The sequence below is a fragment of the Microtus pennsylvanicus genome, chromosome 11, assembly GCF_037038515.1.
Source record: "Microtus pennsylvanicus isolate mMicPen1 chromosome 11, mMicPen1.hap1, whole genome shotgun sequence".
NCBI lineage: Eukaryota > Metazoa > Chordata > Mammalia > Rodentia > Cricetidae > Microtus > Microtus pennsylvanicus.
Window position 1 is genome coordinate 34,791,085 of NC_134589.1, and position 25,410 is coordinate 34,816,494.

Consider the following 25,410-nt stretch of genomic DNA (forward strand, 5'->3'; position numbering starts at 1 on the left):
GCAACACAGTTTTGCATGATTATATAAATGTTCCACAGTATAAACAAATGCAATACATCTTTAATATTCTATATAGTTAACCAGAGTTAAAACAATGGAAAAGATTTTAATGTACTACTGAGAAGGGGCTTTAAAAAGGTTTTACAGTTTTCAGTCTTCATCCAGTAGGTCAAGTAATAGTTTGAGTGCCATTTACTTTCTTGAAGTTGGGGTCTCATCTATCTAGACTCAAGTTTATTATGTAGTTTAGGGTGACCTTGAACTCCTGATCCTACCTCTACTTCCCAAATTCTAGGATTATTGCCATACACTACTACACTGATTCTGTGGTGCTGAATATTGAACCCAGCATATAGAAGGTGTAGATGGAAGATGTGCCCATTAGGTCCCACAGCCATTCAGTCCCAAAAAACACATAGAGGCTTATATTAATTATAAACTGTTTGGCCTATTAGCTCAGGCTTTTGTTTTGTCTTGTGTTTGTTTTTCGAGACAGGGCTTCTCTGTAGTTTTGAAGCCTGTCCTGGAAACTAGCTCTTGTAAACCAGGCTGGCTTCAAACTCAGAGATCTGCCTGCCTCTGCCTCCTGAATGCTGGGATTAAAGGTGTGTGCGCCATCACCACCCAGCTTCAGGCTTATTATTAACAAGCTCTTACAACTTAACTCATAATTCTTGTCTATGTTTAGTCACATGGCTTGGTACCTTTTCTCAGTAAGGCATTCTCATCTTGCTTCCTTTGTGCGTGGGCTGGTGACTACTCTCTGCCTTTCCTTTTCCCAGAATTCTCTTAGTCTTGTTGTCCTGCCTATCATTCCTGCCTGGTTACTGACCAATCAGCGTTTTATTACGCCAATACAAGTCTTCAGTGTACAAGAGCATTATCCCACACCACAAGGTTTCATGCTTGCTAGGTAAGTACTCTACCAATGGAGCTACATATCCCCAGTCTGAATGCCACTTGTTCTAGAGAAAACTTTTTAAGTCAACCTTGGCTGAGATTATCCTTTTGTAGTATGTAGTACTTACAGTCTGTCACTGTGTGCCAGTGTGTTCATCCATTTACTTCCCTTTTAAAAATTAAAATTTTAAAGTCTTCCTTAGCAATGAGTCTCATCTTACCACATTTGATCTGGAGGCTGAACTAAATAGTAATTAACAATACATAAATTATATATGTGTGTGTGCGTGACCTGTTTTGTCAGGCTGTTTTTTATTTAAAAGCTTTGTTATATTTGTGTGGGTGGTGGATATAAAAGAGAATCTTTTTATGACTCTTGGTGTTAATAGCACTGGCTGAAAAAGAAAAATTTGATATCAGTAAGTATGAAGTAGACCTCTGTATGTTACTTTTCTACTACTGTGATAAAACACCATGACCAAAGGCAATTTAAGGAAGACAGAGTTTATTTTGATTTATGGATTCAGAGGTATAAACGTCTATCATGTCAGGATAGAAGCATGACAAGGCGCAGGCACTGCAGCAGCAGGAAGCCAAAAGATCAAATCTTTTAACAGCAATCCTGAAGTGGAATGGTAGAATTAGGGGAAGCTATACACACACTCTCAATGTCAGTCCCAAGTGATATACTTCTTCCAGGAAGAATGTGTCTCCTAAACTTCCCCAAAACAGCACCACCAATAGGGACCACATATTCAAATGTATGAGTTGTGCATTTCTCATTCAAAGTATTACAGTTTATATCATGAATGCCACAAATTCTCAATCATTCCAGTATCACAGAATGAATGTAAGTTTTACAGCTGTATTATTTGGATAATGTTAAACTCAATTACTTGGAATATGAGCAGCCAGGAAAAGCCAACCATCAGGCATATAAAAAATTTTTTTTTCTTGTTTTGGTTTTTCGAGACAGGGTTTCTCTGTGGCTTTGGAGCCTGTCCTGGAACTAGCTCTGTAGACCAGGCTGGCCTCGAACTCACAGAGATCCGCCTGCCTCTGCCTCCTGAGTGCTGGGATTAAAGGCATGCGCCACCATTGCCCGGCTGACGGCACACATTTTTACAAGTTGTGACAGGATAAGAAAAGGTCTTCTGTATTTGTGACTAGCCTGGAACTTGCTATGTAGGCCAGGATAGCCTCTGAATCTCACTGATTCTCCTGCCTCTGCTTCCCCATGTGTTGGAAATGTAGATAAGTGGTAGGGCACTTGTCTAGTATGTGATGCCTAGCACTGTCCCCTCCCTAGGTTTTCTTTCTATTGTGCTCCTGGTTTGGTACATATTGAGACGAAGTGATAATGTTTGTTGGGGTACTATATAAAAACATCACTGTGATGAACATAAGACCTTTAAGATTCAGAATTACTTTTCTATATCAATTTTCTGAACTTTAAAAATGTCTAAGTGTATACGGTAGCATAGGACAAAAGAGGGTGTTGGATCCCCTGGAACTGGAATTATAGATGACTGTGAGCTGCTCAATGTGGGTGCTGGGAACTGAACTCTGATTCTCTTCAAGGGCTCTTAACTAACATACCTCACCATTTCAATTTTTAAAAAGTCTTTATTTATTTATTTATTTATTTATTTATTTATTTTATTATGTATACAATATTCTGTCTGTGTGTGCCTGCAGGCCAGAAGGGGGCACCAGACCTCATTACAGATGGTTGTGAGCCACCATGTGGTTGCTGGGAATTGAACTCAGGACCTTTGGAAGAGCAGGCAATGCTCTTAACCTCTGAGGCATCTCTCCAGCCCTTTAAAAAGTCTTTACAAAATAATTTAACATCTGCATATTTGACTTTATAGAGGTTGGAAAATATATAAGGGCATAAATTAGGTTATAATTCCTTAAACCTTCATTACTGAATGAACCAAAACTTTACTAAGTTTCAGTCCTTAACTATTCTGTCCTGAGGTCGTGAAAGTTTAGTAAAAAGTATATACACTGCTACTGAGATCTAACCTTTCAGTATGACAAAACTGATTTTTGAAGGAACATGTTTGTGGGTCATATTTTGCTTTGACCTGGAAACAGTAATACTTCTAGGTCGTGAAAAAGACAGTTCTACATATTTACTACTCGGGGAAGGAGCTGGGAGGTAGTAGATAAAATGCTTACTATGCAAGTATGGAGTCTGATCGTCAGCACCCATATTTTTTAAAGGGAATTAAAAAAAAAATCTAGGCATGGTGATGTGTGCTTATAATCCTAGTGTTTGGAGGAGAGGTGGGGGGAGAGGGCTGTCTCTTCAGCTCCTGGGTCCCAGTGAGAGACCAAAACAAGGTGGATGGTTTGGTTCCTAATGAACATTGGAGTAAATATGTATTATGCATAGACACACATAAGAAATTTGGGAGGGAAAGACCTGTGACAAATCTCTCCTAGGCTTGGCAGTGATGGTGCACGCCTTCGATTCCAGCACTCAGGAGGCAGAGAGACAAGAGGATCTCTGTGAATTCGAGACCAGCCTGGTCTACAGAGTGAGCTCCAAGACAGGCTCCAAAACTAGAGAAACCCTCTCGAAAAACAAAACAATAACAAACAGTTCCTTCATTTTACCCTCATTGCTTTTGCATTCAACAGAACCTCTCAAGCTTTTGTGACTTGTTACTGGGTGGGGGAAGGGATGTGATTGGCATTTATTGATCAGCATGGTTAAAGTGCTTCCACATTGGGCTGTGATTCTACTATATTTAAACCAATGTTCTAAGATGACTTTTGGGGGAGAATGGTTTTTCAGACAAGGTCTTATTCTGTAATCCAGGCTGATCTGGAACTTACTATGTAGCCTAGGCTGGCCTCAAATTCAAGACTGAGCTTCCTCTTGATTTAGCCTTCCTCCCAAGTGCTAGAATTAAAGGCGTGACCCACCACACTGCCTTAAATAACTTTGTAAGGGAATGTTCCAAGCTATTTCCTTTCTCTGCAAGGATCTGTCAGAAAATATGGAAAGGACCTGTTTAATGTAACCAGATTGGTTGGTTCCTACCAAGCTGGTCTTAGCCTCTCACTTGGAACATACACGTGCTAATAAGGTGAATATCCCACTCAGACCTTACTGCCATTCTGACACATTATAAATCTTGCCTATACAGCAGTTCAAAGAAAGTTTGACAGTGAAGGATAGCTTATAAACTCCATTTCATACTAAACTTTGCTTTGCAAATGTTTCTGTCCACCCCTCATCCTTGTTGAGGAACTTTGCCTGATCATAAAGAACTGAAACACTATGTTGACCAATTTCTGAGACCCAAGCAATATTCGCTTTCTTAGAGACAAGTGCTATGGTGTCCTTTTATCTTGCATGAAAAGATAAAGCCCTAGACTAGTCCTGTTGGGATTTTTATCAGTAGTCCTAGAAGGCTGAGATATTTCAAAGGTGCTGTTTAAATGACAAAATCAGTTATCTTACCTGTGTAATTCCAAAGCGTCTCTCATGGTTTTATTAAAATCTGAATTATAATTGATATGAAGCATTAGTTTTAGAGTTCTGCTTTCAATTTGTTCTTTGACTATCTGAGGAATGCCTTTACTCTGTGACTTTTACAGTGTGGTAAGCTTAAGCTGTTCTTTTTTTAAAAGTCAGTTTTTAAAAATACTTTAGTTTTGGGGTTGTCTTAAGATGAACAACTGTGCCCAGGTGGTAGTGGTGCACACCTTTAATCCCAGCATTCAGGCGGCAGAAGCAAGTGGATCTCTGTTAGTCTGAGGCCAGTCTGAGGCTACACAGAGAAACCCTGTCTTGAAAAGACAAAAAGTGAAAAACTAGGTAGGAATCCTACAACAAAAGGGTTGTCTCTTCATTTTTTTTTTTTAAAGACAATGTCTCTATTTTACGGTGATCTTGAACTGCCATCAATCCTCCTGCCTCACCTAAGTATGCAGGTGCAGATTCCTGGCTATCAAGGTTTTTGTTTTGAGGCAGGGTCTCCTGTAGCTCAACCTGACTGATACAGAAATACAGTCTTGAATTCCTGATTCTCCTTCCTAAATTTCCCAAGTGCCAAGTGCTGGGATTAAAGAAGTGTATGTATGTACCACCACACCCATCCTAAAAGTGGTATTTTTAGATTTTTGTTTTTTCCAGGATGGTTATACATATTTAGAGTTCCTGGCATAAAATATAGGTACTGATAAATAATATAGTTTTCTTGTGTAGGTTTTGAGAAACTAGAATTACTCAAAATAATAGCTCAAGCAATGTATTTTTTAAGGCTCTTAGTATGCAAGGGGCTACTATTCATAATACTGTAAAAAGAGCTTTAATTTCAGACCTTTATCATTTAGGAACATGGCTTCTTTACTAAATCATCCGAAACTAAAGCCAGGCTGATGAGTCATCCATTGCAGCAGTCCGTTCCGCGTAAAAGAATGACTCTGGATAGCAGAATTTGTTTTAGGGCTTATTAGGTTATCTGTTTTAAGGCAGGACCTAAAACCATGCCTTTCAGGTACAGTTTAGGAGACTTGGTTTCGAAGGTAGGGAACTGCCTTTCTCCTGTCTCTATGCGGCATCGATACTTAGATAGCATAATCTCATAATATACATCTTTCGTTACAAGTTACTGATCTTAAAAAGACATGCCAATTTGGGGGCTGTTTTAGTTTTGTGGGACAGGGTCTTGCTATGTGTGGGAGTTAAACATGTGTACCACAATACCCCCAGCATTGGGTAATAACTGATTATCATGCGGCCCTTTTCTCTTTGGGGAAAAAAAAGCACACCAAATTTTAAATTTAAGGTGCCTTTGCTGAGAGAAATCTGCTTAGTCATTTTAGCTGCTTTTAGTGTTTTTCCCCCAATACTGTCTTTCATAATTAGGATGTGAGAAAGCTCAGGACGGCAAGAAGGCAGTTCTATTAATAAGCAGAATAATTTGGGATATCACAATTTATTTTTCTTCTTCCTAAATGATTTCTGAAAACAACTGATTCTTGAAATTTCTATGTGTGATGACATAGCAGTCCTAGGACTCAATTGCTTTGGAGATTCTAAATATACTTAAAATTACAGGGTCTGTATGAAAATGCAAGGCACTTGTCAATAAATTAAATTGTGGTGATCTGTTCATGATGTAGTTCTTACATCCCAAATTCTGAGGCTGAAAATGCAATTCGACTTAGCTACTGGCATTTCTGCAATAAAACAGTAACTACCTTAGAATTTTAATTTAGAATTTGCTCACTTCTAAAAAAGTACTTAAAGCCTCATATTAAAATGGTCATATCAAACACTGCAGGACAGAGCCCATTCAAGTGCTTGTCTTAGTAAAATAAAGTAAATTATGCAAACAGAGCATCCTACAATATGGTGGCAAGGTTGTTCTTCACAACCATCTCCGACTGCCCTCTTACTGGCCAGTTTCTTCTCTCAACAAGATTTGGGGGTGGGGTGGGGGGTTGGAAGACACTAAAAGCAACTAAAATGACTAGGCAGATTTCTCTAAGCAAAACTGCTTACACGAAATTATTGTATACTCAGTAGGGACTTATGTTCTTTAGGGGAAAAGGGCAGGGAAAACAGTCTTCTCAAGAACTTTCAGAGGAATTAAAAAAAATACAAAGACGAAAGGCATTGAAGTCTATAAACCTTTCTTCCACTGGTGCTATTGTAAAACACTACATCTTATAGTTTATCAAGGGCTGTCAGTGGCTAACGATGCTCCAGGTACCTTAACGAAGGGGGAAGACATGGTGCTCCGGTTTTGCAGTGCTTACACTGACAACACACACTGCTCCTACAGGCAACGTCCTCCTAACGCCTGACAGTCAATCCCTCCGCTCCAAGAAAGCCCCAGAGGTCTCTTGCAGCAGCCCCCACCCCCATCTAAACAAGTCATCTGATGCGGCTGAGCACTCCGAGTCGCCAAGGCCGAGCCGATCTCTACACGAGGCGGAACTAAATCCACCAAGATGTCCGCGGCAGCGCTCCCCAGGGCCAGCCTGAGCCACGGCTCACATGGCCTTCAGTGTCCTTTGAGGTGGAACTCGGAGAGCCGGCCGGTTCTCCCCGCGTCAGCAGGGCGTGCGTCAGGGCAGGGAGGCTGGCGGGCCGGCGTGGTCCCCCTCCCTGAGGTGTCAGCAACCACCCACTGCGTGAAACCGGGCGGGGGAGGCCGCCCGAAGAGCGCTGCGGCGCGGCCGTTTTCCTGAGTCACCCCGGCGCCCACGCCGCGGCCTCCGCCTCAGGAACTCGCTCTCCTCACGCCCCGGCCGCCACGCCGGCAGGGGGCCCAACCGCCACCTCATTCCCAGAAGCCGCGGCCATTGCCTAGCCCTCGCCCTCCGCTCTGGCAGCCGTCAACCGACCCTTCCCTACCCGCATCACGTGCACCGGGAAGTGCGTGGGTGGGTCCTACAGCGCCTGCGGAAATGACGTCGGTCGCCCCGAGTCGCATGATGTGGCAAAATGTTTAAAAAAAAAAAAAGGAGGGGGGAGGGGAGGAGGGAGCAACCGGAGCCTGGGGAAAGTGATGAGTCTAAAAAAAGTAGTCCCTGGCTTCCTCTGTTTCCCTGCTGTCGCTGCGGCGGAGAGCGCTCCGCGCACTGCGTCCCTGAATTCCTACGCCTGACCGCGGCGCGGCGCTCGTGGAAGGCTACATAAGGCGGAGGGGGTGAGGAGGCTGGGCGGAGTTCTGCCCCGGGATCCTTCCGCAGGGCTCAGCCGTTTCCGGAGTCTGCGCTGCTCCCGGTTCCGCCATTGCGGCTCTCCCGGCCCCTGGAGCCTCCGCCCCCGACCCAAGCTCTTTCGTCTGCCTGCCAGTTTCCTGCGTCCCCGGAGAGTATCCAGCTGAGTCCAGCCTCCCCCCCTTCCCCTTCTCCTCCTCTCCCTTGGAGAGCCCGGGCAGGCTCTGCCCCGTAGCCCCAGTGACAGGAGGAGATCATACCCCCCGACAGCACCATGGCCCAGATTCTGCCAATTCGTTTTCAGGAGCATCTCCAGGTGTGTGTGGGTCGGGGCTGCTGAGGGCCTTTCCGAGGGTAGTGGGAAAGAAAAAACGGGTGGCCCGGCCCGAAAGGGATCGAGGGGAGCGGAGTGGGGGGGGGGGTTCGGTTTTGGCGTAGATGGAGGAAGGGATACTGTCTTAAAAGCTTAAAGGGTTAAGTGATATTAGACTACGATGGAAATGACGAATCGGAGTGCAAAGGGCGGCGGGGCCAGGCCTTACGTCTGACGGCCTCTTATTCTGCTTCCTGAATTGCAAGAACTGCGCATACTAGACTAGAACCCCTTCCCTTTTTACCCAGTTCATTCATTTGGGTTGGGGGGTAGGTGGGAGAGACTCTCGCACGTTTCTCCCGGAGCTTGAATTCTCGTTAACCCCGGGCCGATTCAAGGCTGTCACCTTCCCCTGGTCTAGTCCCATTTCTACATCGAGTCTGCACCCAGAAATTGTGTGGCGGGTGGCTTGGGGAGGAGCAACCTTCTTCATCCTCCCTCTGCAGTTCACAACCGAGAAAGGCACCTTGGGGTTGGAGTAGCAGTGGCTTGTGTCTTGCCTTCTCCGAATTTATGAGGAACCGAAGGTCACTCACTGCGGGAACAGAAAGAAGATAGAATAGAGGGGCGGCTAGGGGCGGTGTCAGCCTCAGGGAGCATGGGGTCAAGGTCCCAAGGGGAACGCACACATTCTTCCTTTCTTGGTTTCTTCGTGGGGTGCGTTAGCTCTTAGCTTCACTTTGATTCTGTAAGGTAGGCAGTGCTATTTAGAGGCTATTTGTGGCCTTTTGGAATCTAGCAGGTAGTTGTGGGATTAGGGCAGGAGTATGTCTCAGAGGGCTGTGTGGAATTCGGCAGAGCCTGATACTGCGTGCATACCTGCTCTAAGAGCCAGTACCAGACTAGTTGATCTGTAACTGACTTCTTTTTAGTAGGCTGGGGCGTCCTTCCCCCCACTGTGCCTTATCCTGGAGTCAGTACACCATTGTCTAGCCTGGCAGCATGCCAGCGGTTGGCCTAGACAGGTGACTATTGGAGGGCTTCGCTGAATTAAGCTTCTTCAGAACTGCTGATTTTCCTGGTTCACTTGTCCTGACTCTTTAACATCATTATTTATTCATATTCAGTTATTTCGCCCAACTATCCTCATGAGGGAACCTGCTTTCAGCTCCGTCTTCTGAAGGGCTAATTTCTGAAAGAAGGTGCAGTGGTCTGGTAATAATAATAATAAATAATTGGCAATAAGATCACAATTATGCAAATGTCTAAAACATGACAATACTGATCAAGAAAGAAATTGTTGTCCTCAGTTCAAACTTGTTTGGGTTCCCTCTGTTAAAAATGAATATGAACAATTAGTGCCTTTGCACTGTTTCTGCATCCTAGTGAACAATGGTTTTGTACGCACTAAAGTGCACTAGAAATAAATACTTTACTGCAAACATGTTTATAAACCATATGCAAGAGAAACAAAGGCATGACAATGGTTTGCTCCTTGGTAAATCTTATTTGTTGATCGTTGGTTGAGTAATAGTTTTTCATTTCTATTATATGAGACAAGAATTGTTGAATGGTCCTACAGATTGGAATCCAAACTTGTCCTTAATTAAAATAAATTTGATGCAGGTGTGGCATGTGAGTAGCAGTTTCTGCAAATAGTTGCAACTGTTTCCTTCTAAAATGTGAAGATTTTGAATATTTATAAAATAGCTTTACAAGTATTCTTGAAGATCTCGGATGTTGATTTTTTTTTTGGTAGGACCGTGTTACACTTTAGCTTAGGCTTGGCTGGTAGGATTCCACTCCAGTAGGTAGTGAGTGGTCAATTGCACCAAAAGCCCTAATCATTGTTCTCTTCCAAGATGATGTATCTCCTGACCTCAGGTGTTTATCCCCTCTTGAACACATCATTGTAAGGGTCATTCAGCTATCATCCTCTGCCGCTCTGCTTAGCAGAGAACAGTTTTCTAAAACACACAGGAGAACTGGAAATGAGGAGCTAGAGAGCGTGGAGTTAACTTGTGAAACTTAAAAGTTTAAGCTTTTAAGATGCTGTAAATAAAAACTTGCTCTTAACCCGGACAGTGGTGTCGCATCCTAGCGCTCGGGAGGCAGAGGCAGGCGGATCTCTGTGAGTTTGAGGCCAGCCTGCTCTACAAGAACTAGTTCCAGGACAAGCTCTAAAACTACAGCGAAACCCTGTCTCAAAAAAACAAAACAAAACTTGCTCTTTATTTTCATGAAGATCTATCATCAAGGCTTGGAACATCAATCACATCATATCACATTATATAAATGTAAATATTTTATGTGATGAAGGAGTTTTTGTCAGAGTTGCAGATTCTGAAGAAATTGTAGGCTGCAGAATTCAGTAAATTTGCCAGCCATCAAAACCCTGTGTCAAAATACAAAATAATAACAAAACCCCACTGCCTGAAATTCTCAATTCTTGGCATATTAAGCATCTTTGTGATTGGCACATTTTGTTTTACTTTTTGTTTTTGTTTACAAATCTCCCTACTCTGTTCTCCCTTTGATCCATACATGCAGGCATGCAGTATGTTGCTGAGTTGAATAGTAGGATTCTTGCTAAGGTTTTGGTTTTCAAAGAGAAAGCAGGGTTTTGCTGGGATGAAGTAAATGCTTAGACGGACTAGGAGAGCACATTGCCTGGAATTAGTCTATCATGGAAAGAGTTTCTCAACTAAAGATAGATTTTTTTTTAAAAAAAAATTTTTAAGTGTTAGCTTACTCAGCTTTAAGGAGTTTAGCTAATTTTAATGAAAATACTTGTGGTCAGATTGGGGAATACTTTAAGGTATGTAAAACTATAGTTTTCATTTTAATGCGGTGAAATTTGTAGTGTTAGGAACTTGGTAGTTTGCTGTTGGAACAATTGTTTCTGATCATAGCTGGGATTTCTGTCTTTAGGGACATGGTGATGATAAACGAGGACCAGAGAGTGAGGAGAACAGCAGATTCTTGACCGTCCCTTTTGTGTTGTTAGGCACTTTTCTGTCCTTGCTCAGTCCTTGGCCCTTTCTCTTACTGACAATGAAGGAGGACTGAGGTAGTGTTCCGGACCATAGTCAGAATGGGGCCTATACCTGGGAGTTCTAAAACAGTACTTTAAGCATGGAATGATTTTTTTTTTCCTTCCCTTTCCTGCTCCCCTCCATCCATCCCTCCTTTTTTTGAGACAGGGTCTTACTACATAGCACAGTCTAGTCTGGAGCTCACTACGCTTACCAGGCTGGCCTTGAACTCTGCGATCTGCTTGCTTCTGGCTCCAGAGTGCTGGGATTACAGCACATACCAGCACACCTGGCCATAAACCATGTATTTTTGAGACAGTATCTTGCTAATTTGCTTAGGGTGTCTTTAGACTCAAGCCTCCTCAGTGTTGGAGTTCTAGGCCTGCCACCATGCACTGCTGCAGTGATTGCCTTTAAGAGATGCCACGCAGGGACTGGAGAGATGCCCAGTGATTGTTACTCTGAGAGCACCTGGGTTTGGCTCCTCACACGCAAATGATAGCCCACAGTCATCTGTAACTCCAATTCCAGGAGCTCTTCTGACCTCCGAGGACAGTACGCATATACAGGCAAAATGCTCCTGCGAATAAAATAATAAAACTTAACTTTTAAAAAAGAGAGCAAGAAGCTCCACAGATTTCCTACTGCTGCTGTTTCCTGTTGGACTTTGATCTTAGCTCTTTAAACTTACCTGTTTAAAGTGTGATCAGTGATGTGATAACAGTGAACAAAGGAGGGCTCAGGCTGGTGAAGCAAGTGCTGACTACCAGAAAAGGTGAGCCACTTTGCTTTACACTGTGGTGGCCATATTAAAACTAAACATAGAGAAGGAATTTATGTTTTATTTAACTCAATGCACTGAAAATACTATTTTATCATGTAATCAGTATAAATTTGCTATCATTGTATTTTACTATTTTTGAACATTTTGGTTTACTTTAAAATTTTATTCAAAATGGGTCTTACTATGTAGCCCTAAGTGGCCTGGAACTCATGTAGACCAGGCTGGCCTCAAATTCAAAGAGATCCACCTACCTCTGATTCCCTAGTTCTGGGATTCCAAAGGCGTACACCACCATGTCCAACTTACTTGATGTTCTAATAGTTGATTCAGTTATCAGCTACTAGTTATTTGATTCAAACTAATGTAAAATGAGTCACAGTATCCAAGTTTCAAGAGCTCAGTGTGAGGTGTTGTTTATGGCCATGTATTTGAATAATACAGATTGCATCTTGGGTTCTTGTTTCATTTGTAACTATGGGCGCTGTCTCTGTGTAGATCTTTTGTATCTGAACATTTGATATATAGAATTTAATTTTTTTTTTCCGAGACAGGGTTTCGGAAACAGCCCTAGCTGTCCTGGAACTAGCTCTTGTAGACCAGGCTGGCCTCAAATTCATTAAGATCCACTTACTGCTGCCCGGCTTAATACAACGTTTTTAAGAATTAGTGATCTGGCCGTGGGTGGTGACGCACGCCTGTAATCCCAGCACTCAGGAGGAAGAGGCAGGTGGATCTCTGTGAGTTCGAGGCTAGCCTGGTCTACAATAGCTAGTTCCAGGACAGGCTCCAAAGTTACAGAGAAACCCTGTCTCGAAAAACAAAAAAACAAACAAAAAAAGAATTAGTGATCTGAAATTGTGTCTCCCTCCAAATCTGTGAGCTTTCATTGTGTGACTTTGGTATAGTTTTTTTTTTTTTTTTTTTTGAAGAGGACACCAGACCTCATTACAGATGGTTGAGAGCCACCATGTGCTTTCTGGGAATCGAACTCGGGTCCTTTGGAAGAGCACGCAATGCTTTTAACCCCTAAGCCATCTCTCCAGCCCTTTGGTATAATTTTTAATTGTTGTTCATAGGGCAGATATTTTTCAGAAATATCAGTAACCACATCTAATAAAATACAGATATGGGCCGGGCGGTGGTGATGCACACTTTTAACCCCAGCAGTTGGAAGGCAGAGGCAGGCAGATCTCTGTGAGTTCAAGACCAGCCTGGTCTACAAGAGCTAGTTCCAGGTCAGGCTCCAAAGCTATAGAAAAACCCTGTCTCGAAAAACCACACACACGAATACTAGCCAGGCCTTTATTAGTGTACCCCCCCCCTCTTTGAGGCAGTATCTTATTGTAGACCAGGCAAGCTCAGAAATTGCTAAAATTGTATAGTTGCTATACATTTAGAGTGAGAGCAGCCTGTGCCCACTGCACCCTACTCTTTTGCTGTTTGGTTTTGGGTTTTTTTTGGGGGGGATAGGGTGTATCTTAGCTATGTAGTCAAGAAGGCTGGTCTCAAGCTCATGTTCTTAGTGGTAATGGTGAAGTGAATATAGACTGAAGTGGGAACTATGTTCATAGTTGGTAGTCCTTTATACTAGAATGAATTCCTTTTACATATATGCCATGCTAACACTACATGAAGTCAGTTATCTTATAAGCCAGTGGCAATCATACCTCTTGGTGTCTACCATCAGTTCATCAACTCTAATGTTATTAACTTGTAGGGATGGCCAAAAGCTTGGATAATTGCCCTCAGATTTGAGCTACAAAATCAAATTCCATTGACTTTTACCACTACTTAAATACCTACTATGTACTTACTAAAAACTTACTAAATGTTTTATCCTATGGATAGATGAGATTACCCTTACTTTATAGATAGGAAAGCTGAAGTTACAGCAATAAACTTACGGGGCCACACAGATAGTGATTAGATTTTAATATTTATATTTTCAGTTTGGCAAGGTGTTTTTTTCAGTGAATAGTCTATATAGTTTGAACTGCAAAATATTTCACTGTTAGGTCCATGAAGTGGCTCAGCTGGTAAAGGCAATTGGCTGTGCAAGTCTAGCCATCTGGATTCAACCACTTGAACCCACTGAATTGACTTCACAAACTATATATCTGACTGAATGCACAAAGTTTTCCTTTGACTTCTCCATACATATTATGTCATGCTTATGCATGCACATACATACATCATGCACACGTATACCATAATAAAATTTAAAAAATATGTCACTATTGCTTGTTTCATTTCGTAGTGTTTCTTTTCATGCATTTGAGTGTTTTGTCTGTGTGTAGGTATGTGTACCACATGTCTGCAATGCCTACAGAGGCCAGAAGAGGGCTTTGGGTCCCCTGGATCTGGAGTACAGAAATTGAAAGTTACACTTTAGATGCTGGGAATTGAACTCAGGTCATTTGGAAGAATAGCTAGTGCTTATTTATTTATTTATTATGTACACAGTGTTCAGCCTCCATGTATGCCCTCAGGCCAGAAGGGGGCACCAGATCTCATTACAGATGGTTGTGAGCTACCATGTGGTTGCTGGGAATCGAACTCAGGACCTCTGGAAGAGCAGTCAGTGCTCTTAACCTCTGAGCCATCTCTCCAGCCCCCTAGCTAGTGCTTCTTAATGTGGAACCGTTTCTCTAGCCCCAGCAGTTTTAGTTTAGATGGTTTTGTTTTGAAGATAGAGTCTTTCTTCTTAAGTAGACTAAGTGTCCTTGAGTTTAGTCATCCTCTTACCTTAGCCTCCTAAGGGCTAGAATTACAGGCATGTGTCGCCATGTCTGGGGGGCATAATAGCTTTTATGTGAGCCAATATTTTTTTCTCTTTGCTTTAATTATTTAAATGATACTCTAAGTTCTCAGATAAAATATCCAGAATATATTAGGATCAAGTTAACTTGTATCCTCATTAGGTAGAAGTTTTTGTGACTTTATTGTTGCCTTTTCCTTAGTGACAAGAGTGAGTGTGTTCCATTCAGAAGCCACTGCTGTCTATATCACTGTACCTGTTTGGGGTTTATACTAATGCAAAACTTGAATTGGAAGACCTTGTTGTACTTAAGGATCAGGGAGGGAAGAGTAGAATATGCTTGCTCAGCTTGAGTATCATAGGAATAGGGATAGGAACAAAAATGGTTGCAGATCTGTAGGGTTGTGCTTTGGAGGAGCTAAGTTAGTACTTTCTGTTATGACTTAATAGGCAAGTTGTTTTTGTTCATTTGTTTATTTGCTTGCTTTTAAGTTAGGTAAAGTAGGCTTTCTTTTCTGGTTATTTCTGCAAGAATAGGAACAAAACTCATTAAAACCACATTTTGACATACTTGAAACTTTAAACTGCAGTGTACAGTTCTGGAAAATGCCATTCTGGGTTTTATTTGATTGTGTCAGGATTTTAGCTTGTCCCAACTTCCTCATTTATTAGCATACTGCTCAGCAACTGTGAAGTTAGACTGTAGTATAGGTTGTGTGTATGGTATTATACTCAGACCTTGTAGATATTAATCCTTCTCACCTGTCTTGGAGAAGTGTCCTCTTATTTACTCAAGGTACACATACATGGCATGTTGAAAGAGAAAACTACAGTCTGCCCAGTTATTGAAGCCAAGATCTTGAAGTTTTGCCAGAATGTTTCCTGTTTTCTATACCTAGGTCATTTCTGGAGTAGGGAAGGGAAGAAGCCAATGTTGATGCACACTAGAGGGTCTTAGAAATGACAGTGTTTTGATGATTTTCATCTATGGAAACTGGAATCATAGTAGATGAAAAGTAGGAGTTGGTTAACAGTTGCTTTCATTTATTTCTGATCAGCTGGCTCATCTGAGAAACCACCAAAGACTACACATGCTCAACTTGTAGAATTTATGAATATATAGGCTTATAGAAGTTTGAATGGACCTTAGTTTGAGGATGAGGAATTAGGTGAAAAGAAACCTGTAAGGGGTACATGGTCTATAAAACCCATCTCTTTCCTTGCTCTGCAAGTTTATATTTGGGCATATCAAAATGTAGACAAGATGGATTTGTGTTTGTTTGGTTTTTTTTTTGTGTGTGTGTGGGGGGGAGTAGGGGGAGTGGAGTTTGAGATAGGGTTTCTCTACGTAGCCTTGGTTGTCTTCTAAATTCATAGAGATCCCCTGCCTTTGTTTCCTGAGTGCTAGGATTTAAGGTGTGTGCCACCACCACTTGGCTGTTTGTTTGACTTTTAACCTTAAAACATCTTTTGGGAAAGGATTGCTTTAAGAGTCTTCCTGAGGACCTGCAAGTTGGCTCAGCAAGAAAAAGTGCTTGCTGTGGAAATCTGATGACTCACTAGTCCCTGGAACTCATAGTGGAAGGGGAGAACCAATTCCAGAGAGGAGTTCTTTGATTTCCACACAGGTGTCATGGCACACAGACACACACTCAACCCATGCGCTATTGTAGCTATAAGTTAGAGTTCACAGTAAAAGAGCTTGCTGAGCCTGACATGGTAGCAAGAGGAATGGTCCAAGTTGAGACCAGCTTACCTTGTATATTGAGTACCAAGCCAACCATGATTTTATATATATAGCAAGACTCTGTTTGGAAAAACAGAACTCTGCATGTTATTAAGCCTCTCACAGTTACTTATTTGAACACCAAAACATTATTTGACAGAAACTACCATGTGCCTGAAATCACCCGTATTTGAATAAGGCTACTTTATACATTTTACAATTCCTTCTTCTTTATGTGTTCTCACAATTGGAAATGTTGGATGTCACAACATCTTAACTACTCCCTGATAACTTGTATCCTAAGACAAATGGGAAGAAATTCCTGATAGGCACATGGAAATTTGAAGCATGTCTAAAAGTTTTGTGGTTGTACCATAATAAATTTAATAAACATTATTAATAGATAATATGTATTATATATTATACATTTATATATAGAGAGAGAGCTCAGATGATTGTGAACCACCATACAAATGCTGAGATTCAAACCTGGGTCCTCTGGAAGAGCAGCCAGTGCTTTTAACCACTGAGAAATTTCTCCAATGCAACCATAATGGATTTTTTTGCTTGTTTTTATTTTTCGAGACAGGGTTTTTCTGTAGCTTTGGTGCCTGTCCCGGAACTCACTCTGTAGACCAGGCTGGCCTCAAACTCACAGAGATCTGCCTACCTCTGCCTCTTGAGTGCTGGGATTAAAGGCATGCACCACCACCACTTGGTGCTACCAAAATGGATTTTAAAAAGCACTTTGGGATAGAGATGATTTTCTGGTACTAATAAAGGCACTGATATTAAAAAAATGCTTATGAAAATAGTGTCTGTTGATTTTTGTTGCTATTACAGAATACACACAAGAACATGTAATTTATAAAGACTAGAAATTTATTTGGCTTATGATTCTGGGAGGTGACTAGTGCAACATTGCTTTGCATTTGGTAAGGGCCTAGTTACAGAAGGCATCACGTGGCAAGAGGAGAGTAACTTGACTTGGACTTGTCTCTTATAGAGCAATGTCAGCTCATCTAATCTTTGTTACCCTCTGTGTTAATTTTTTGTGTAGCTGTGACCAAGATATCTGTGAATGTGACTTGAAGGTAGAAATGGGTTTTGGGGTTCAGTCTATGGTTGTTTGGGTATATATTCTTGGGCAGATAAATCATGGCAGTAGGTGTCTACTCCTCATGGTTGAGGGAAGGGGCTCTTCATGTCATGACTGCTAGAAGCAGATGCTATCCCTCTCACTTCTCCAGAATTCCAACATAAAGCTACCAAGGAACTGAGGATCAAGTAACTGAACATGTGAGCCTGTAGGAGACATTTCATATCAAAACCATAATACCCCCAAAGGCCCACCATTACAACAATATGATTTATATATGATTTGGGTTTTAGTTTCCTGTATGTAAACTTTGTGGGGGAATACATTCAAAGCATAACAAAGTTAATTAAAGTTTCTGAAATGTGATGTGTAAAAATCTACATGAGAAGTAGAAAAAGACAAGCTCTCCTGAGTAAATTGGGAGCATGGGGACCCTGGGAGAGGGTTGAAGAGGAAGGGAGAGGCAGGGAGGGGAGCAGAGAAAAATGTAGAGCTCAATAAAAATCAATAAAAAAATATTTTTTAAGTTACTACTTTTTTTTTTTTAATAAGTAGGGGATAGGTTCAGGGTACCCATGCGGTCAGAAGAGGCCCCCGAAGCTGGAGGTAGAGGCACTAGTTGTGAGCTGCCTAATATGGGTGCTGGGAACTATCTCGGGTCCCCCGGAGGAGCAGGAATGCTTGTCTTCTGCACCATTTCTCCAACACAGGCTTATTTTTTTTTTTTTCGAGACAGGGTTTCTCTGTGGTTTTGGAGCCTGTCCTGGAACTAGCTCTTGTAGACCAGGCTGGTCTCGAACTCACAGAGATCCGCCTGCCTCTGCCTCCTAAGTGCTGGGATTAAAGGCGTGCGCCACCACCACCCGGCCAGGTTTACTTTTTTGTATGTAAAGAAAGTCAAATGACTGAATAATTTAAGTCTGTCTAAGCTGAGTTTATGCTTTCAAAGAGGTTAAGCTTTTGCAAGTGATGCTAGTGTGTATATGTGCTGGTTGTAAAGCTCAGGGCCTTCCCCCTGCTAAGAATAATCTCTGTTTTCTGAGTCAACTCCCTAGCCTTTTCAAGATTGTCTGTTTTTGTTACAATACATGAAACCTAAATTAGCTGTTTTAGCACGATAATGAATTGTGAACAGCATTCGGTGCCATGTTTGTGGCACAGTCTTGGAAACTCATCACTCATCCTGTAATCTCAGCTCTGGGGGTGCTGAGGCAGGAGGATTTGAGTGTGAGGTCAGCCAAGACTTTATAGGAAGACCCTATTTCTAAATAATTAATTAAGCAAATAAAAACTGAATGACTTAGTGTTTAAGTGTGATGTCACTTCAGTGTATATTTTCAGAACATTTTCATTGCCTGGGATGTTAATTATATCTGTTGAGCAATCAATCTATCTTCCTCTCATTCTTTCCATCTCTTGGCAAACCGGTAATCTGCTTTCTGTCACTAAGAACTTAATTTTGTGGCTATTTTATATAAAAGAATCATACATTATGTTTGGTCTTGTTTCTGCTGTGTGCATGGGCAGGGGAAGGCAAGATTTTGCTGTGTAACCTAATATGGTGCTAACTTGCTTGGCCTCTTCCTGTCTTAGCCTCTTAAGAGCTGGGATTACAGACATGTACTACCATGCGTAGCCAAGAACAGGTTACATATTTAGGAATTAAAGTGACCAAAATAAATACAAGTTATTTTTAGATTGTGGAAACAAGTTTTGCTTATATGAAGGAAGCAAGATTAGTTTGATAAACTAAAATTTATTCTAAGCATGAAGGATATCCCTTCTCTTTAACCAAATAAAACAAGATACTTCTTTTTCTTTTTGAGACAGGGTCCCACTGTATAACCCTAACTGGCCTGTGTTGCGTCCACCCTCGACCCGCAAGGATGACGCGACACCCGGAGCTCTTCTGCTGACAGTTTATTCAGGACCTTTTTTAACAATTGTCTCTCTCTCTCTCTCTCTCTCTTCCCCTCTCTTCTTTTTCTCTTCTCGGGCAAACCTCTCCCAGCCCTTAAAAAGGCACGGGCCACCAACCCCGGATTGCCAGGTGGGCACTGCCCATAGGTTCACGCATATGCAAGCAGCTGACAATCATTGTGTGATAATAGCATAAGTCAGGTCTTAGCCATAATTAGGAGCTGATTATCAGATGTGGCTCCACACAGCTCGCTACAGGCCTGAAACTTGCTGTGTAAACCAGTGTGGCTCCACCTGCCTCTGCCTCCCAAGTCCAGGGAGTAAAGACGTGTTCCCCCACACCAGGGTTCATTTTTTTTAACCTGTTCCAGTGACTGTACTTACTGAGATGGGTTTTTTTTCCTCTTTTGGAAAACATGATCTACAATTTGAATACAAGTTCCTAAAAGCCTAAAATCTACTTCCCCCCTTCAATTTCCTTAGTGATAAAATTGGAATTTAATGAAAGTAAAAGTTTTACAAAAATTATACTTAAAAAACTGGATTGAAAATGGACATGGGGAAATCACTTGGGAGATTGAGGCATAAGGTCTCAGTATGTAGGCCAGGCTGAACTACAAATTAAGATCCTTTCTCCAAAAAGAAAGAGAGAGAGAAAAAGAAAGAGGGTGGTGGTGCACGCCTTTAATCCCAGCACCCGGGAGGTGCAGAGGCAGGCGGATCTCTGTGAATTTGAGGCCAGCCGGGTCTAGAACAAGTGCCAAAGCTACACAAAGAAACCCTGTCTTGAAAAACCAAAATAAATAAATAAGAAAAGAAAGAAATCGTTTCCAAATAATGGATGCTCAGTGGACTCCCTGAAATGCTAATATTTTAGCCAGTAACTCTTGATGTTGAATGCAATTTCATTCATTATGTGAGCTTGAGATTTGGGGCATTTGTGCCATGAGAAAATAAATATTTCAGTAATTAATCTGTAAAATAAAATGCTTCTGCTTTTGTAACTTGTAGCACCTGGTAAACTGGTAAATTTGTTATGCTATAAATTAGTAATTCAAGCAGAAATGAGTAGTAGTACAGCATGGTATCTAATTTCTTAACAGATCTGTTAGCATATGGCAGAAAATTTAAATGAGTGTAGGCAGCAGCGTACTGTTGGAATTATGGCATAGAAAATGTTTTCAGATAGCCATACCAAGAAACTCTGGTGTCTGCCCAGCTCTACAGGAAAGGTTTTTACAGCCCTGGGACTGACCCCAGGGCTCATGCTTGCGCTTGCACACTGCCATTGAACTCCAGTCTTGTCTCTGCTTTTGAGGGTCTATATGTTGACACTAAATTTTACATTCTTGAGCCTTGAAATAAGCCCCTTCCCCTCCCTTTGGTGTGTTCTTTGCATACACAATGTCCTTTATACAAGAAAGGGCGTAATCTTGGTGTGCCATTTCCATCTTCAAGGTTTTGAGCATAAAACTTTCCTACTGGAGCTTGGTCAGTACTTCATCTGATCATTGGATTTTTCTTTTGAATAAGTCAAATTTAACATTTTTAAATTCCCAGTCATGTTCCAGATCAGCAAGGGCTATACAGAAAACCTCTTGTCCTGAAAAAAACAAAACAAAAATCCAATACATTAACCTGGGCACTGGCGGCACACACCTTTAATCCCAACACTTGGGAGGCAGAGGCCAGCAGTCTACAGAGTAAGTTCCAGGACAGCCAAAGCTACACAGAGAAACCCTGTTTCAGAAAAAGAAAAACAAAACAAGCCAACAAAACTCCCAGTCAGTAGTGGGTTACAAGTAGGAACAATTCTATAAGAGACTCTCGTGCTATCAAGCTAACGTTTTTCAGTCCTTGTCTCTTGCTGTAGATCTTCGCTTCTATTGCATTCAGTTTCTAGTTATTGCCAAGAGTCAGAAGTTCTCCCAAGAAAAATAGTGATGCCTTCAATGATTCACCTGGAGTAGAAACAAACCTGTATGTTTCAAGTGTGGGATCAGCAAAGGTTAAAAATGTTTAAAAGTGTTTTGTTTGTTGCTTGAAATTTGTGGAGCCAACAAAAGCAATGGCTGGCATCCTGTTGATGGAATAAACCCAGGCATGCTGCATTCTCAGCATTCCTCATTTCCTGCAGACTACAGCAACTGCAGTTTTTGACACTGATCTTTCTAGTTTCCAGGAAGGTCCCAGTGAAGTGACAGCTCAACATTTTTCCTGTGTGTTTGGTGCTGGAGGAAGGTAGAGGACGTTTGGTGTTTGTAGAAGAAATTAGGCTGAATGAAATACTTAAAAATACCTGTACAAGCCGGGCGATGGTGGCGCACGCCTTTAATCCCAGCACTCGGGAGGCAGAGGCAGGCGGATCTCTGTGAGTTCGAGACCAGCCTGGTCTACAGAGCTAGTTCCGGGACAGGCTCCAAAGCCACAGAGAAACCCTGTCTTGAAAAAACAAAACAAAACAAAACAAAACAAAATACCTGTACTAGGGAAGTAATGGTAGAATAATGACTATAGAACAACTGTAGGTCTCTAAAACTTTGACCTTTAAATTGGTGGCTCCTTCTTAATAAGTCCTTCCATGTTACAAGAATTAGCGGAAACGTATATAGAGCATTGAGAAAATAGCTTTGTCTGGAACATAGTAGCTCATGCTTGCTGACGTCGTCTCAGTTCAGATGAAACAAAGAAGAAGGATCTGAAAAGTGTGGTGCCAAGCAATAATTGTGAAACATGAGTCCTAAGTAATGCTATCAGAAACACAAGCTTTCTTGTATTTTAGTTTTCAGCTGATATAGCTGCTAAAGAGCTCTGCTCCAAGTTTGCTAGGCGTTTAGTGGGATACATCTTCCTTGGGTGTGCTTGTAGAGAAGATGATTTGTAATTCATGTAAAAACTGCTGGGTGGATGAAGGAGAGCAAACCTATTATTTAATAGGCACAACTGCAATTGCAAGTGATGGCAGAGATTGAGCCATTGTATTAGTGGGGGAATTGTCTTTTATTATTTGACGTAGTGTGGTTTTGTTTGGTTGTGTGCCTTTTGTTAGCATTTTGTTCTGTGTGCGCGTATTACCACATTGTGTGTGTTTATGGTTCATGTGGTCCTTTAGCAGTGTGTTCATAGTTTTAACCAAACTATGTATTCTGGCACTGGTTTACTTCTACCAGTTTCCTGGTCCCATGGCTTATCAAGGTTTTCCTGATCTCTTCAAGAAAACAAAAACAAAGCAATTGTCCTGGCAAAGTTTACTTAGGAAATGGTAGAATGACAAACAAACAGTCTGCAACAAACAAGCTATAATTCTAGAGCTTGGTCACGATAAAGACAGGATTCCCTAAAATAACTCCCTAAAAATCCTGTGTGGTGTGCTAAGTCAGTACAGTTAGAGTTTTTAGAAAGCTGGGAATTCACAGAACTTGCTTAGTTCAGGTCTTACTCGGATTTAACCAGTTTTTCCAATGCTGTTGACTATCCAAATATAACTCAAACAACAGTCGCATTTAGTGGTCCTACTTGCCTCTAAATTTTTTATATTTAGAATATGCTGTATTTCATGACATTTTTAGAAAGGTGTAGTTGTGTATAATTTTTTGAAATGTTCCTCAGTTTGAGCCCAACTACTAGGTTGTGATTGGAGTTGTCTAATTTGGGCACAGTGTCATTAAAGTGGGAAGCATATGCCATCAGTTCGATTTATTGCTTGTGATACAACTTGATGAAAGTTGGAGCTGAGTTTTCTGCCTCTGGAGTTATCTTCTGGGGAAGATAATGTTGAGTCTGCAGATTCCCATTTCTCCTTAAAATCCATTAGTTTTAGTATCCATTTTTTTTTCTCCTGAAGCAATTAGTGTGATGGTTGTCTATGTTTAAAAGAATTTTGTCTTTCCTTCCACATTTGGCAAAGTGGCTTACTATGCAGAAGCTCACACTGGCCCCCAGCCTTGATCCTCCTGTCTCAGCCTTCTGTGCACTGGGATTACTACCCTACACTTCACTACTTAAAATTTGCATTTATATATTTATGTGTATATGTGCATTGTGAAGTGACATGTATATGGAAATTGAAGGACAACTTGTGGGAATGGGTTCTTTCCTTCTGCCATGTTGGTCAAAGAATCAAACTCTAATTCTTTTTTTTTTTTTTTTAATTTTTCGAGACAGGGTTTCTTCATAGTTTTTGGTTCCTGTCCTGGAACTAGCTCTTGTAGACCAGGCTGGCCTCTAGCTCACAGAGATCCGCCTGCCTCTGCCTCCCGAGTGCTGGGATTAAAGGCGTGCGCCACCACCGCCCGGCTCAAACTCTAATTCTTAAGCTTGATGGCAAGAACCTTTTTGATGAGCCAGGTGGCCAATTTATTTTGCCACTTTTTTTTTTCCTTTTCTTTGAAACAGGCTTTCTCTGTATAACAGCCTAACTGTCTTAGAACTAGCTCTTGTAGACTAGGCTGGCCTTGAACTCAAAGAAATCCACCTGCCTCTGCAACCCAAGTGCTGGGATTAAAGATGTGTGCTACCACTGCCCGACTCCATTTTGCTACCTTTTAGTTAGCTTTCTTCTATAAGAAATTAAGAAATAGGGGCTGGAGAGATGGCTCAGTGATTGAGAACATTGGCTGTGCTTCCAGGGGACCCACATGACAATTCACAACTGTCTGTACCTCCAGTTCCAGGGGATCTGACACCCTCATATGGGCATAAATGTAGGCAAAATACCATTGCACACAAAATAAAAATAAATCATTTAAAAAGAAATAACTGCCCCCTCTTTTTAGTACGCATGATTGTTGTGTCTTCACATAGAACTGAGCATTAGTTGCCTGTCTGGTGCCTGTGGAGACCAGAAGAGGCCATTGAATCCTCTAGAACTGGAGTTATGTATGATATGAACCATCATGTGGGCCCTGGGAATTGAACCCAGGTCCTCCAGAAGAACAGCAGTGCTCTTAACCACTGAATCAGCTCAGCTTTTCCTTCTTACCAGTTTTTAATTTTTGTTTTTTAATGTCAACTCTTGGATTTTGTCTTTCCACCCACAATTATCTTGAAAAATTATTTAGAGGGTCTTTTGTGTAAGAAGGTTCTGAACTAATTTTAGAAAGGCATGTTAAAAATCAGTGGTAGAAGGGGTGGAAAGATGGCCTAGCAGTTAAGAAGAGCACTTGTTGCTCTTGCAGAGGAGTTGGGTTCAGTTCCCAGCACCCACATGGTAGCTCACAGCCATCCATAGTTCCGCTTACAGCTCTAGTTAGTTACAGGAGATCTGATGCCCTTGCCCTCTTCCATAGGTTTTAGGCTTGTGCTTGGAGCACAAGCAGGAGAAACATAAGGAAAAAACTCAATGGTAGATTTCTAAAGAAGCTATTTTATTTGGAGAACCTAAAGATGAATTTTTGAAGGTAGTCTGGAATTGTGGAGCATGGGCAGATTAGGAAACCTGGCAACAATTGGTGTGGAACCATCTAGGCTTTGGACCGGTCCCTTTACTCGGCTCTTGTATACCAACAAGAAAAATGGAGTGACCTTCTTAGTCTTGAGTGTTTAAGTTGAAAGAAACTTTAAAACTAACCTGATGTTAGCTTTAGCATTTCCCATTAAGTCCCCACAACTCTGAGAGTAGGTACTGTCATTCCAAATGTTTGCAGTGAAGAAACAGTACACAGATATTAACTGGGCCGTGATTATTTTAGTGGAAAATCTAGGGCTATACCAGACATTTGGGCTCTTACGAGTGTTGTTCCTTTGCCGAACTACAGTTCCCAGCATTCTCCTGGATACGGACATTTCCCAGAAGCCTTTGCATTCCCCGTTAAAAGCGAAGGTCTTTACGAAAATGTCCGTATCCAGGAGAATGCTGGGAACTGTAGTTCGGCAAAGGAACAACAACGAGGATGCCAGCGATTAATTTTAGATGCCACTTGAACTTCATAATCAAATTATGAAATTTATTGTAATTGTTTCCTTGAATGACATTAGCTTTGCTAGCTTCCTCTTCCAGCACATGGAGCCATTTATTAGTTTTGATAGAAGACTTTAGTAATGCTGTTCTGTATGCTATTAAAAAGTTAATAGGGTTGCTTATCAGGAATATGTGGCATGGCTTTGAAGATTCTGTTCTTTGGAATTTAATAAGCAAAATAGCAGAATTACAAGTCTTAGAGTATAGTTTCTTTCTCAAA

At 41.5% G+C, this 25,410-nt stretch overlaps 1 protein-coding gene across 2 annotated transcripts in view; it reads left to right on the top strand.

Annotated features, from left to right (window-relative positions):
- The first annotated feature begins 7,041 nt into the window (after positions 1 to 7,041).
- The window catches only part of Cltc (clathrin heavy chain), a 63,630-nt gene continuing 45,261 nt past the window's right edge, over positions 7,042 to 25,410 (top strand). The window contains exon 1 of one of the 2 annotated variants that reach the window (XM_075991216.1): positions 7,042 to 7,912. In XM_075991216.1, the coding sequence (XP_075847331.1) occupies positions 7,871 to 7,912 (42 nt within the window). In that variant the 5' untranslated portion in view covers positions 7,042 to 7,870. The remainder of the gene's footprint in view (positions 7,913 to 25,410) is intronic. The other variant, XM_075991213.1, reaches the window with a different exon arrangement.